This window comes from Octopus sinensis, linkage group LG2 (assembly GCF_006345805.1).
Source record: "Octopus sinensis linkage group LG2, ASM634580v1, whole genome shotgun sequence".
NCBI lineage: Eukaryota > Metazoa > Mollusca > Cephalopoda > Octopoda > Octopodidae > Octopus > Octopus sinensis.
In genome coordinates, this window is record NC_042998.1 from 128,541,240 (window position 1) to 128,555,921 (window position 14,682).

A 14,682-nucleotide genomic window follows, 5' to 3' on the forward strand; every position below is an offset into this window, starting at 1 on the left:
TTTATCAGCATTAGCAGTCATGGTAGATAAACTCATAAATATAACAGAACTATGTGTTATGACCCTTAGAAATACTCTGAGGAGCTGAGAACTTGCATGGCAAGACAATTAAAGACAACATACAGACTTGTGCTAATCTAACAGTGTGTAAGTCAAACAAAAATGCCATGTAATGCAAAATATAAGTATGTAAAAGCATAATCCAGTTCATCTGCTTAATAAAATTCAGCTAGTTTAGATATTTTTGTGCTTTTTCATACCAACATTGTTGGAGTGTATGTGTGAGTGTGTGTGCATGCATGCATGGGGGAAATAAAATACAGTTTTAGAGGTAAGCATATGGATACTTATGTCTAAATATGAAGACATAATTTAAAAAAAATAATTCTCATTTTGAGAGAAGACAATTTTCTGAAAAATATTTCTCTTAGCAATAGCTTATTGAGATTTTTCAACATTGCTGATTTAAAGGTGAGTTACTTTAATTTTACACATTTCCTGTGCCTCTTGTATCCAAGTAAATAAATTAGTTATGGAATTGACTGACACTGGAGAACAAAAGAGAAAAACAGGAGTGTTGGGTGTTTTACATGCAAAGAGACACTACTAATTAATACACCAATAAGTCAGTATTAATCACAGTTGTAGGTTAATAAATCATTGATAATTGCATGTAGGCTTTTCATTAAAGGCCAGTAGTGAATGTGTGTGTAGGCATGAGGGAGTATTAAAAAGTTCCTGGCTTTGGGTAAAAGAAAATACAGGAGGATCAGTTAGTTATGATTTTATTCAACATATTCCCCTTTCAGATTCATACCCTTATCGCAGTGGTCATTCAGGTTTTCTAAGCTCTACAAAAGAACTTGGAAGGTTGGGCCTCCAGCCAAGCCTTTTGCGATACTCTTAAAGCCAGGAATTTTTCAGCCCACACCTGTAGGCTCAGGTGAGTTTATAGGCTTGGTGTATGTGTACAGGAACATGTGTGTATGTATAGGCATGAGTGTATGCGTGTGTGTTTGTGTGTGTGTAGAGTGAGAGAGAGAGGCAGCGGTATGTGTATGTCGGCATATTTGTATGAAATTGTTTTCACACAAGATTTTTTTCCTTCTCAGAAATCACTAGGTAATGTTGCCATTTCAAGTTTTTAAACATTTAATTGAAACAAGAAGACTATAAATAAATGCAGCTTGAACTACTAATAAAACAATTGCATCTCTAATGAACCAATGAAGGAGTCTCTAAATGGTTGCTTGAGGAGTCAAATCTCCCTCCAACAACACCCTACAGTTTAAAAAAGGAAGGACATATTGGATAATATAGTCCAGGGCACAGAGCCTGCAAAAGAACAAACAAAAACATTGCTATAGCATTAAAGCTTTTTTTGAACATCTCAGTCAGGTCTGACCCAGGGCAAAATAATCTCTCTATATATAAACGGCAAAATGTCTGCGTGTGTCCTTTATACAAATCCACAATTTTTCAGTTAGAGGGCTCGCACTTTCTATGGTCATTCAAAACCGTCCAAAGGTGGTCGTGCACATCTTTACATTTCTCCAGTCACCCCGCAAAGCCATTAAAAAAATAGAAGTGACTTTTTTGTCCAAAACCCAATCAAAATGCCCAAAACTTGATACGCCAATTGAATGCCAGCTAGCTGTATGTAATTGGTCGGAGATTTGGACAGTACTCACGTGTATGTGCGCACGCACGCAGCTGTATATGCATGCACTAGCACTATGATCCGGTGTTGCCGGGTCATAGTGCTAGTAACAACTACCTGTATAACTAACACATATGACTTGTATATGCACACACACACACACCGAGATGTGTTTTAAATTCAAAGAGCAAGAAACAAATAAGGAAATTATATTGTTATATATATATAAATGCTATATCTCAACTTTGGTAAAAACTGAAATATAGAAAAAAAAATAAGAATATAAACAAATGAAAGAAAAAGTTGTCCTCGAATGTTTGTCCAGAAATACCAAAATACTGAAAATAAACATTATTCTTACACCAAGTGAAAGTTGCCAATAAAACTTCAGCTAAAACAAGTTTTAATCACTAGGAAATATTTGATGAGGCTGAATGACAGACAAAGTTATCTAGCTTAAACTACCCCCACCAGCCTTGTAGTGTATCAGATGTAATCTATGAAACTGCAGACACCTTTACCTTCATGATGTGCAGAATAAATAACACCCAAACATAGCCAGGTATTTTAATTTGCTCACCTATTACCTAAATTACCTGTATATGTAGAGTTATCTAGTATCAGGTCTCACCTTTTATCCAAAAGCAGCTAGAGTAAAAATACTTAATTTTTAATCTAAGTTCTTTCATGTCCACAGGTATTAATCTATCTAGTACATTCTCTTAGCTGGACATATGTGTGTGTGTGTGTGTGGGCAAAAAATTTTTTTTGCTAGTTTATTTTGTCTCTCTGTCTTCTCCTAGCACTATATGAACATTTAATGTGGCTTTAGGGTCAGGGTTTTGACTGCTATTTCAGCATGGTGGTATCCCTCAGATACCCTAATTTATAGTTTTAAATAATTATTACCTTTGTATGGTATTTGTTCCCATGCTGGCCACTTGATAAGATCGATACTGAAATATCGATATTATCCTTATTTATATATATATATATAATATATATATATATATATATAAATTAAGGATATAATCCTTAAAATTATAATTATATATTTATAATTATATATCTATATATATATATATCTATAAATTAAGGATATAATCCTTAAAATTATAATTATATATTTATAATTATAATTATATATTTATAATTATATATCTATATTATATATATATCTATAAATTAAGGATATAATCCTTAAAATTATAATTATATATTTATAATTATAATTATATATATATATAATATATATATCTATATATATATATATAAATTAAGGATATAATCCTAAAATTATAATTATATATTTATAATTATAATTATATATTTATAATTATATATCTATATATATATATCTATAAATTAAGGATATAATCCTTAAAATTATAATTATATATTTATAATTATAATTATATATTTATAATTATATATCTATATATATATATATCTATAATTAAGGATATAATCCTTAAAATTATAATTATATATTTATAATTATAATTATATATTTATAATTATATATCTATATATATATATATCTATAATTAAGGATATAATCCTTAAAATTATAATTATATATTTATAATTATAATTATATATTTAAATTATAATTATATATTTATAATTATATATCTATATATATATATCTATAATTAAGGATATAATCCTTAAAATTATAATTATATATTTATAATTATAATTATATATTTATATTATATATATTATATATTATATATATTATAATTATATATTTATAATTATATATATTATATATATATATATATATATATATATATATATATATATCTATCCCTTTTTATATTTGTTGTAATAAATAGCTTCAAGATTGTCATCTTATATTAATTCCATGGTCCCATTTTATAAATTGTATTATTTAAAATTGGAAAAAGAGGATTGTTGATTTGAAGTTAGGAGTAGGAAAAGACATTGCTCACAAAGTCATGCTGTAAGCAAGCTACCTCACTCATTCTCACTTACATAGACTTATATCCTGACTTAATTACTTGGATTAATAACTTCCCTACCAGGTTCTTTGGTAGAGAAATTATGTCTTTGTATTTGGTTTCCAATCCTTCTATCCTCTACCTCACACACCTGGCTTTTGTGTCTTAGTGATGAAACCTTTACTCTCTCTCTCTTTGAAGTAGAGTAACTGCCTCAAATATTTCACTTCTCTTCTTCACAACATAAAACATATTCCACTATTTGAATTATTTGCATTACTTTTTGTTGATGTAGAACATCATTAGCTTCATGGACTCTACAGTTGTATTACCTTAGAGCTTGTTAGCTCACAGCATTCATATTTAAAATGTTCATGAAAGAAATAAGCTTATCTATACATGAATATAACTGTTTTAAATCCCATTTTAAACATCATACTAAAAATGTTTCACTGAGTACATGGCTTTCTCTAGAAATATGTCTAAAATTAATTATAGGAGTGGTTGAAAAAACATCTATTTAAAATTTTTGAATATGACTTTTCAATAATCAATATGTGACTAACCACATCTTGGGAGAGAAAAGAAATTAATGAGGAATTAACCATTTTAAATTAATGCTTGAATTTAGTGCACAGAGCATAAAAATGAACTAAAGAGAAATAAAATGAGGTGAGAAAAACTGATATTAGTGAATGATATTCAACATTGCCAGGTATTGTCTGCATGCAGCAGATTGAATACCCTGGATCACTCACTCTATTGCTATGTATGGTTAACTATGGGGGTAGACACAACAGGATTCTAATGTTTTGTTTTTTTTGTGGTAGCTGGCAGGGCACAGGATCTAAACTCAGAATTACAGAATCAGAAGAAACACTGAAAGCCATTCCATCCAGCACTCTGCCAGACTATTGCCCCAGTGAAATAAAATCTAGGTTCCCACTTTATCTACTGATCCCAAAAGAATGAAAGGTAAAGTCGACCCTGTTAGGATCTGAATTCAGAAAACAAAGAGTCAGAAAAAATATCAAAAGTTATTTCACTGGACATTCTAATGCTTCTGTTAATTTGCTGCCTTACAAAATAATCACCAATTTGAAACCAAAAAGAGCATTAGGCCAACTGATGGGAACAAATGTGGGATCTATTACTTGCTAAGCAACTGTATCACCAATTACAGAATAGAGAATTTGCCATTCTATCATTTACAAATCTTTAATACTCTATCATTTTTATCTCTGTAACTTTTTACATTCTCAGATTGCTAGAGAAGAGAAGGCAGATAAGGATAGGTAGGCAGATAGATAAGGAGAGAGAAAGAGGCAGAGAGGCGAGGAAAGAGAGGTGTAGTGAGAGAGAGGTAGGGAGAGAAAGAAGTAGAGTTAGAAAGGTAGAGGAAAAGAGTAGCTGCAAGAGTGGTTGAGAAATGGGGAAAGAGAAGCAGAGGAAGAGCTGTAAAGCAAGAGAGAAAAAGAGAGAGCTAAAGTGAGAGAGAGAGAAAAAGTAAAAATGAGATGTAGAGAGAGAGAGAGAGTTAGTGAGAAAAGGGTAAAGTAAGGGAGCAAGATGTTAAGAGAGAGAGAGAAAATCAGGTATTTTTTTACGACATGGAATTTACATTAAAATGCTACATTGTGTTCTACTTTACTTCTATGACCTCTTTTGAAATTAAAATGCTTAAAGCTTCAACATTTAGTTTTGAAAACTAGCTAAAGAAAGATTACCTAGGATTTTAAAATAATAATCTAATATTCAAAGGTGTTTTTGTGTAACTGTAATTTTAAACAACCCAACTTTTAAATAGTTAACTATGTGTATTTAATTCTCTTTTAAAACCAACTCCCATTATGTTGATTGCAATTATTTCCCACTTTTAGTAATGTTAAAAGAATGAGAAAAAAATTCTTTGGTAGTGAAAGTATGGCATTAAAAGAATGCAGCTCATCTTGATGTGATATACATAGTACAAAAGAAATATTAGAAACCACACACATACATACACACGTGTGTATATATATATTCTTTGACTCTGGATCAAATAAATGCAACTAGCAAGCAAAGCTTTTCAGATCCTGGAAATATCTGGCACCCTAAAGCATAAATTGTTTTACAAAGAAATAGATGTCAAAGCCCTTTTGACAGGCTAATGGTTACTGAATTAAAATATCAGATTCATCAAGTTTGTAGCAGAGTAGGCAGTAGAAAAGTGCAAAAATCAACAGCAAGCATGGAAAAAATATTTTAGACAATGAAAGGATTGTACTAAGTTAGACTGATTTATAATAGGTGAATCGGAAATAAATGAATGAAGAAATAATGAAGAGTTTATTAATTAGTTCTGATGGGCCAATGCTGGTACAGCACCATTTTATAAAAATCAATATTGAAAAAGAGAATGAACTAGATTAGAGATATGTGATGCCTAAAACAGATTAAAGAAAATACATGAAATACAGAACTTTTCCAGTTATAAAGCCAATGACTGAAAGTAAATTTACAGAAAATCAACATCAAGTTTTTGTTTTTTAAAAGCAGTTAAGACTAAATTATCTTTTCTGTTAGTGAGACAAATATCCATCTTTGAATGATAGCTATATACATGAAAATAAAAACAGAATGCTTGACAAAGAAAGACTGAAAAAATGTATGTGAATAGTTATTGAGAAACAATAGGAATAAAAACCCAAGATAAGGGTCACACATATAAAGGGTTTCTATATTTTAGCATGACAGAAACTTTGATAGGGTATTCATTAGTAATTTGTTTTATTTGAGTTAAGAATATGATTTTATGTTCATAAAGAACAATGGAAGTGAGCAAATAGACAGCCGAGTTTAGTATGAACGAATTGAAATGATGATACAGAAAGCAATTGCAGCGTGGAAGGTGTTTATAAGCCATTTAAGAAACACACAAAAGCCGTTCGATTCACTTCAACATTTAAGTTTAATTTGTCAAAATATTTTCGTTGCTAAAATCCGCGACCTGTTCACTGACAAAAATCCGTGCTGCACGGATTTTTGTCAGTGAACAATTTGACAAATTAAACTTAAATGTTGAAGTGAATCGAACAGCTTTTGTGTGTTTCTTAAATGGCTTATAAACACCTTCCACGCTGCAATTGTTTTCGTTTCAGCACACGATCTCAGATCAAATTACTTGCTATGCGAGTACATCTCCAGATATAGAAAGCAACAATCAAGAAAGATGTCTTGTTCAGATTAGTGTTCCTGTCATTAAGGCAGCATGCAGTTAAAATGGTCTTTGAAGTTTATTTTTTAATCACAGAAGTAGCGAAAATACTGGGAGGTATCAAGAGGTGTGGTGGGGTGAGGGAATGTTGTAAATTGACCAACGAAAACTTTGAAAGGACAAACCGTTCTCTCCATTGGCAGAAATAATGTTGGTGTTTAGAAAGGAGGAAGATATAACATCATCATTAGATACACGGTCCCTGAGAAATAGCAAATAAAGAATTCAAAGAATAAAACGAATGCTTGAACAGTTCAAATGATAAATTATGCAAAAGAGAATGAATCTAGGTTGTTTTATGTTAAATTATGCATATTATTTCTATATATCTGATATATGTAACAAGATTTACTATTAATAAGGTTTTGATTAAGTTTAAAATGTAATTTTGGTACATATATTAAGGCCAGTAAAATATAGACAAACATAAGAACAAGTACTCAGCTACCCTTTAGAAAATTTAAAATTAAACTGTTTCAAAATATTTCTGAATCCTATTCATTCCTATTTTGGGGTTATAGTAATCAACATGTTTTCTAAGACTAACAAATGTAGTTTCTAAGTGTCTCTAAATAACACTCATCATCATCATCGTTTAACATCTGTTTTCCATGCTGGCATGGATTGGGCAGTTTGACTGAGGTCTGGAGAATCAGTGGCTGCACCAGGCTCCAATCTTATCTGGCAATATTTTTACAGCTGGATGCCCTTCCTAATGCCAATCACTCAGAGTGTAGTCAGTGCTTTTTACATGCCACTGGCACAATAGTGATTAATTCAGAAATAAGCAAATTTATTTTGATGTGATTATGTAATAGCTCAAAATTTTAGAAGGGCAAATGCTGTTTATTTATGCTTTCATATTAATGATGTAAGGTTCTAAATTGAATTATCAAGTCATAGATATAGTGGATTTAGAGTATATAAAAAAGCATGCAAACTGCCCAACCATTAATGTATGATAACAGCTAAGTACAAGAATCATCAGATGAGACTTTTTGCAGTAAATGATCAATGTTTAACTGAAAATGATGTGAAGAAAAAAAAAATGTCATTAAGACTTCAGAATAATTAATTCCCAAATCTTTTCTATAAGAGAGCACTGTAATAAGTCATAATTTTTTTTTTATCCTTTTAGTCAGATTGAAGAAGAAACATTTTAATATTTGTTATGCAGTATGATGTTTGGAGACTAGGATAATTACTAATAAATGATTGGAGCAATTAATTCTGTCATAGTAAATTATAAGGCAAAAGAAGTGAATGTATATTGCTTAAAAAGTTTCTAATAGTGATGATCTTGTTAATTGTTAAGTATCTAAACTATACCCATTGAATGTTTTCATAATCACTTTATATAAGGTATTTATAAAGAATAATTTTTCTTGAGACTTATCAGATATAATATTTAGTTCACATTCTTTAGATTAGTTAAATGACCAAGCCTAAATCCATTTTTATTAGGAATTTGGACTGAAGTAAAATTCTACTATTTCTCAAAAAAAAACAAAAAAAAACCCCTCAATTAGAAACATTTTCTCATTTCAATAGCAATATCATAATCTATGTTAATTAATTTTTTTAATTTCAAGAAGTATCAAAAGAAAAATTAAGACTTGCCTAATTTTGTAACAGTTGTAAAATAATATGGAAATCTAAAATGTTCCTAATTGTATAATATATAAAATAAAATGTATATCAGCAGCTGAGATTTAGACATAACATATCCATTCATTAAATTTTTCAGATAAATATCTTAAGATAAAAAGATTTGAAGTCAAAGAGATTTAAGAATCAAAAGATTAGAAGATAAGATTTGAGAAAAACAGATTAATGGATAAAAAGACTTAAGATTAAAAGGTGTGAGAATAAAGAGATTTAAAGCCAAAAAGATTTGAGAATATAAAGATTAAAAGATAAAATGATTTGAAGCTAAAGAAATTTAATGATTAAAAAATTTAAGGATAAAAGGATTTGAACTTAAAAAGACTGAAGAGAAAAAAATCTGTATTTAAAAATGATTTGAGAATAAAAATATTTAAAGCTAAAGAGATTTGAAGTTAAAGAGATATGGGGATTAAAAAATTAGGGGATAAAGAGATATGAAGAGAAAAAGACCTGTACTTGAAACAGATTTAAGAGCAAAAAAACTAAGAGGTTAAAATGATTTAAGGATAAAAAGACATCAGGATTAAAAATTTGAGAATGAAAAGAAAAATTTGAAAAGAACAGAATTTGATAAAAAGGAAGGTTTCATCATGATTGTTTATTAAAAATCAAAAACAATCAAATGGATTTACATCTGTAAGTAGAGAAGTTAAGCATTCATATTTATTTTTCTCACTACAAACTCATGACAACCAGTTTTAAAAAAATGAGGTGTGGAATTTCTTTTAAAAACAATTTTACACCTGCCTTTTCTTATTTGCATGTGTTGATGGAGCCATCATTTGGAATATTGACATAGTTTGTCAGGAAAAGTATTGAGATTTATAATATTAACCACTCATCACTGAGGGGAAAATATTCAAGCTAGATAACAATAGCAATAACAAATAGAAGAGAACGATCTTCAGCATCATTCCATAATAATAATAATAATAATAATAATTGACATGATGTGTTAATTTATATTTTATAAAATGCTTCAGTAATATTTATATTGGCAAATCTACATTGAAACAATTGTAGTGCTATCCATATACAAATATGTTTAACATTCCAGTCTGACCATAAATTCTAATAGATTAAAAGGTCATATAAATTGGAGGTTGGATATAATTAGTGATGTTGCACCCCAGTACTTGACAAGGTTTATTTTAAATGCTGAACTCAGCAATATTTGACCTCTTTGGGATTTGAACTCAGAATGTAAAAAGATAACACTGCAAGGCACTTTTTGTGATGTTCTACTTATGTAATTCAGGTTCTTTAAACTGTTAAATGATGTCACAAAATTCAGAACTATCTCAAACAATGCATCTTGAATGAACCAAATTATTGTCCATGAAAACCCAACCAGATTTCATATGATAAACAGGATGTTCAGTTACATTTGATTGATTGTTTTTTAAACTATTGTCAAAGCACCTTCAAAATATTTAAGTGAGTAAAATGTTCTGCTAAACAGTCATATTCTATTGGATATGCTGTATGGGAAATCACACACTATAGAAATATTTCAATTTTATCGCAGTCAATAGGATAATATAGATGATTAGGTAAAAGTTACAAGAAAGATGTCAACAGAAGACTCCTAGAATTAACAATGACTGTAGTCATATAGTAAATACTATACAAATATTCTACATACCAAGATAAAAAATATAAGATATTCAACACAGAAAGTATTAATCAAATTTAGAATCACAACCAGGAGAGTCAGTAAGAGTTTCTACCTTTTAAGCAAAGATCTACTGTATGTATTCCATCAATGGTGCACTTTCATCAAACACACTTATCTTACAACAGAATAGCCTACCTATTTGGAAATAGGTGCTCAGGGCTGAAATCATACATCCCTGGTGCTAGGGAGAACAAGGTGTGATTGCTAAATGTTATGTTTGTTTGCATTACCAACTCAAAAACCTCACATAAGTATGCCTTAATGAGAAAAGGATCTCGATCATGTGAACTTGAAGTTTTTAAATGTCTCTATAACCTGATAAGTTATGGCAGTCACATTTTAAGCAAACAAACATACAAAGAAAAGGAATTGTAAAACTGGCAGTATAACACTTTCATAAAAAAACATCTGAATATCTTCCATAACAATGACATGTTTCATGTAGGGATTCAGCCATTAATACTTAACTGTGAAAACAATTTTACATCAGATCTTTTTATGAAAAAGGACAGAGCCCAAAACATTTCAGTCTCCAAGACAGATGGAAGTAAAAAAGAAACCTCAAACTTGACATCTAATCCAAATGGTTGCAACACAGCAGATCAGATCCCATTAAAGACACTCAGGTGGTGGTGTAATCCAAGCAATAGATTAAGTCTCCTACCTAAGAGAAAGTACAGTTTGCTTGGGATTCAGTACAGTTTTACTGTACATAACGTTGCACACAAGGCTTAAATCAACCCCAAACCATGAAAAACATTTGTTAAAAGCACCACTAAGTTGGTTCAAACTTGAAGTCACAGTAGATAATTCCAGAAAGCTGGTTTGAACCCTAAGCTATGGTAAAATAGTGGGAAAAGAGTAAAAACCGAAGAAAAAAACCCAACACCAGCCCAAAGTAGGTTTGAGCCAGAAATCACATAGTGATTACAAAGCAAACTTCTTAATCATAAGCTCTACAGAAAGTTTGCACTCTAACCTCAAATTATTACAATCCATTTATATAATATATTTAAAGTGAGTGGTTTCAAATTTGACAACTTTAATGAAACATTAACTTCACTACAAACATTTAGCATGAAGACGTGTAAAAAATAATACAGAATTCCTAACTTCAGAAATGATTAAATAAATAGAATAAACATACCAATCCTTGATGATGAATTTTAATCTCTCACACATGGAAGGAAACTGAAAGAAAGAAATATTTTATATAGGAACAAAATCTCAAATTTATTAGAGTAGATATAGTCTTGACAGGTCTTTCCAAAGGGCATTAACAATATGAAAGATTTCTGTTCTTGATAGGAAAACATTGAAATTATTCACTTTTGTTGTTGTATACGTAAGAGCTAAACCTCTAACTGTAGCATATTGAGATTAATTTAGCTCTAATTCATTATATTCTAAAAATGCTTGCAACAACATTTATTCATATTAAAACACAGTTATAAGAATAGAAATGCCTATAGTTCTTCTTACATTAAAAAAATATACTGGAAATTGTTTGTGAATTTAAGTGCATTAGCAATTCAATGAATTAGTTTCAGGTGAGAATTGAAAAGATATTGTTGTAATGGTATAAAGTAGAATAAGATAGGACAGAGAGAAAAGGTTTATCAATCAGTCAAATTGCTTTTCTTCAAGTAGTGTAAAATAAAGTATACATGGAAAGGAATACCATTTTCAGCTTTTCATGTTGTTATGCATGCAATTATGAGAAAACAAGGAGAATATTTAAAAGGTAAGTGACAGTCACTGGATTTAATCAACAAAATTTATTTAAAACTCACCTGCAGACCAAGGGACAAATCCTGATTCCATTCTGGATGATCATTAGAGTACAATGTTTTTGAACGTACCTACAGAAGTATAGAAAATGCAATTAGATACCTTAAATATCTACTACTCGATATCAATACTAGCTTTAATAAACAAATTTGTTTTCTAAAACATCCATAAATTATTATTTTGATACATGTCTCAAGTTGTTATTTACATAATATTTTGAACCAAGAAAAGCTAATGAAACACGTAGGTTCAACTAAATCAAACATACTTTTAAAACGAGGATGATGATTTAATCTAAAAGCTACAATTATTTAATCACTTACTGTAACTGATGGAATTAAAGATGCATGGATCTATTAGATGCAACCCAACATCAACAGTGCATATTGAGGAAAATTTTTTTTAGTGAATTGAAGCATGTAATATAGGCCAAACTTCACATATAGGACCTGGGGTAACCTTTTGAACATTTTTAGGGAAAAAGTGTATTTTATTTACCATCAAATATGGTAACTTTCTGAAATGAAACACCATCTTAACAGCAAATATATAACTAAGGTAGAATCAGTAATTTATTCAGATAAAGTTTAAAATGTGAGGACTGCAACTGAGTGTTGCTTTCATGCTGAGATTTAAAGTAGACTGCAAGTATCCAATAACATTAATTGCAGCCACAGAACAAATGATAACAAACATCATATAAACGAAGAAAAAGCAGATTTATTACTGGCAAACATTAAAACTAGACATAATATCTAGTGTCTAAATATATCCAGGGATTGTTTTTACCTCTTTCCCAGCAAATGAGAAGATGAAATAAGGATCAACAAACTCTTTCTTGTCATCTCCAAAGCCTATCACTTTCTTCACTCCTTCAATAAAGTCAGAATCCACTGCAATGATAAAGAAATATTAATTTTCAGCAATTTATAAAACTATCATCATCATTATTTAACGTCCATTCTTCATGGTGGTATGGGTGAGATAGTTTGACAAATATATATATATATATATGAGAGAGAGAGAGAGAGTGAGTGAAAAGCTGGGGGAGAGACATAGTTAGCATTAGGAAGGGCATCCAGCCATAGAAACTATGTCAAAACAAACACTGGAGTTTTGAACTCCAATGTTTGTTTTGACAGTTTCTATAGCTGGATGCCCTTCCTAATGCTATATTTTCCCCACATTTTCACTCCCTCTCTCATGTGTGTGTGTGTGTGTGTGTGTATGCATACATATATGTATATATATATTTTATTCAGTTTAAACATTTACAAAAATTGTTATAATCAATAAATTACTGCTAATCCTAAACTCAACAAAGTATAGTTTTAGAACACACACACACACAGAACTACCTTTGGAAAATCTGCAACCAATCTGGTTTGTTGTCGAGTAAAGAGAAATAAGGGATAAAAAAAAAAAATAAAATGTACACAAGATTTTAAAGTTTAAAAATATTTCCGTTAAACTGCTTACTTTTGGGAATATCTTCTGCTCTGTATAATCTTACTGTAAAAGTAGCAGGTCGTAAGCTGACTCCAGCTGGTCGAAGAAGGTTGCTACAAAAACATAATATCCAGAAACTCAAAACCAAATATATAAAAGTAACTGAATTTTCAGTATAGTATTGTGGTTTGTTAAATAACCTATTGCATTTCATTTTAAATTAATGTTTCAAAATATTTTTTTAAAAAAATGAATAAAAATTTCAAGGATTCCACCCATGAATTAACAGTATTGTTAGAATGTCAGATGAAATTGCTTGCAGTATTTTATTCAAGCTCCTTATATTTGAGTTCAAATCCTGCTGAGATCAATGTTGCTGTTTATTTTTCTCTGATCAATAGAGTGGTGGACTGATGGAATCATTAGAATGCCATTAAGAATACCTTACACTGATTCTTTGCATTCTGAATTTAAATTCTCCTATAGCCTAGACTACCACCTGATATTTGAGTTCCTTTAACAGAGTTTGTTGCAAATATTTAAGCCAGGTTTCTAGTTTGAAAATATTTAATATCTTCCTCTTTCTCAACCATTCATCTCTGTGGTTCTGAAATGTGTTAAGGTAACTGTCCTTCCTTCCTAAGTGATTAAAAAAATTAAATGAAATGTTTGTTTGGTAGTTCCAGATCTTTGGTTAATTATATTTACAAAAAAAAAAAAAAAAAAAAATGCAAATTACTAGAATAGGATTATCTGAAATGAAGCACCTCAGATATATACATATCTTAAACAACCCGGCTAAGAAATGTTTTAAAATGGAGGCTTTTTTTTGTTATTTACCAAAATAAATTGTGGCACAAGGCCAGAAAGTTCAAGGCAGTGGGTAAGTTGATTACATCAACCCTAGTGCTTGACTGTTACTTATTTTATCAACCCCTTGAAAGGATGAAAAGCAAAGTGGTCTTTGGTGGAATTTGAACTGAGAATGTAAAGATGGATGGAATGTCACTAAGCATTTTGTTTGGTGTGTTTATGATTCTTCCAGCTTGCCACCTTTATTTATCTAAATATTAAGATTAAACTGTATTTTACTTTTGTAAAATACCACTCCAGCTAGTCTATTATAATCCCACTCTCAGCTAGGATGCTTTATAGGAATATGAAATAAATTAGAGTACCTAACTGGTACTTTATTTAATTGATCCTGGACAAG

General features: G+C 30.1%; 1 protein-coding gene across 13 annotated transcripts in view; it reads right to left on the minus strand.

Moving 5' to 3' along the window:
* LOC115230663 (myoferlin) overlaps positions 1-14,682 on the minus strand; it is a 208,485-nt gene that overhangs the window by 82,251 nt on the left and 111,552 nt on the right. For 12 of the 13 annotated variants that reach the window (XM_036499290.1, XM_036499279.1, XM_036499276.1 and 9 more), the window contains 4 exons: positions 13,500-13,582; positions 12,810-12,913; positions 12,023-12,091; positions 11,377-11,420 (listed from right to left, as the gene is read on the minus strand). In XM_036499290.1, coding sequence (XP_036355183.1) covers positions 11,377-11,420; positions 12,023-12,091; positions 12,810-12,913; positions 13,500-13,582 — 300 coding nt within the window. Of the gene's footprint in view, positions 1-7,008; positions 7,086-11,376; positions 11,421-12,022; positions 12,092-12,809; positions 12,914-13,499; positions 13,583-14,682 lie in introns of all 13 variants that reach the window. The other variant, XM_036499277.1, reaches the window with a different exon arrangement.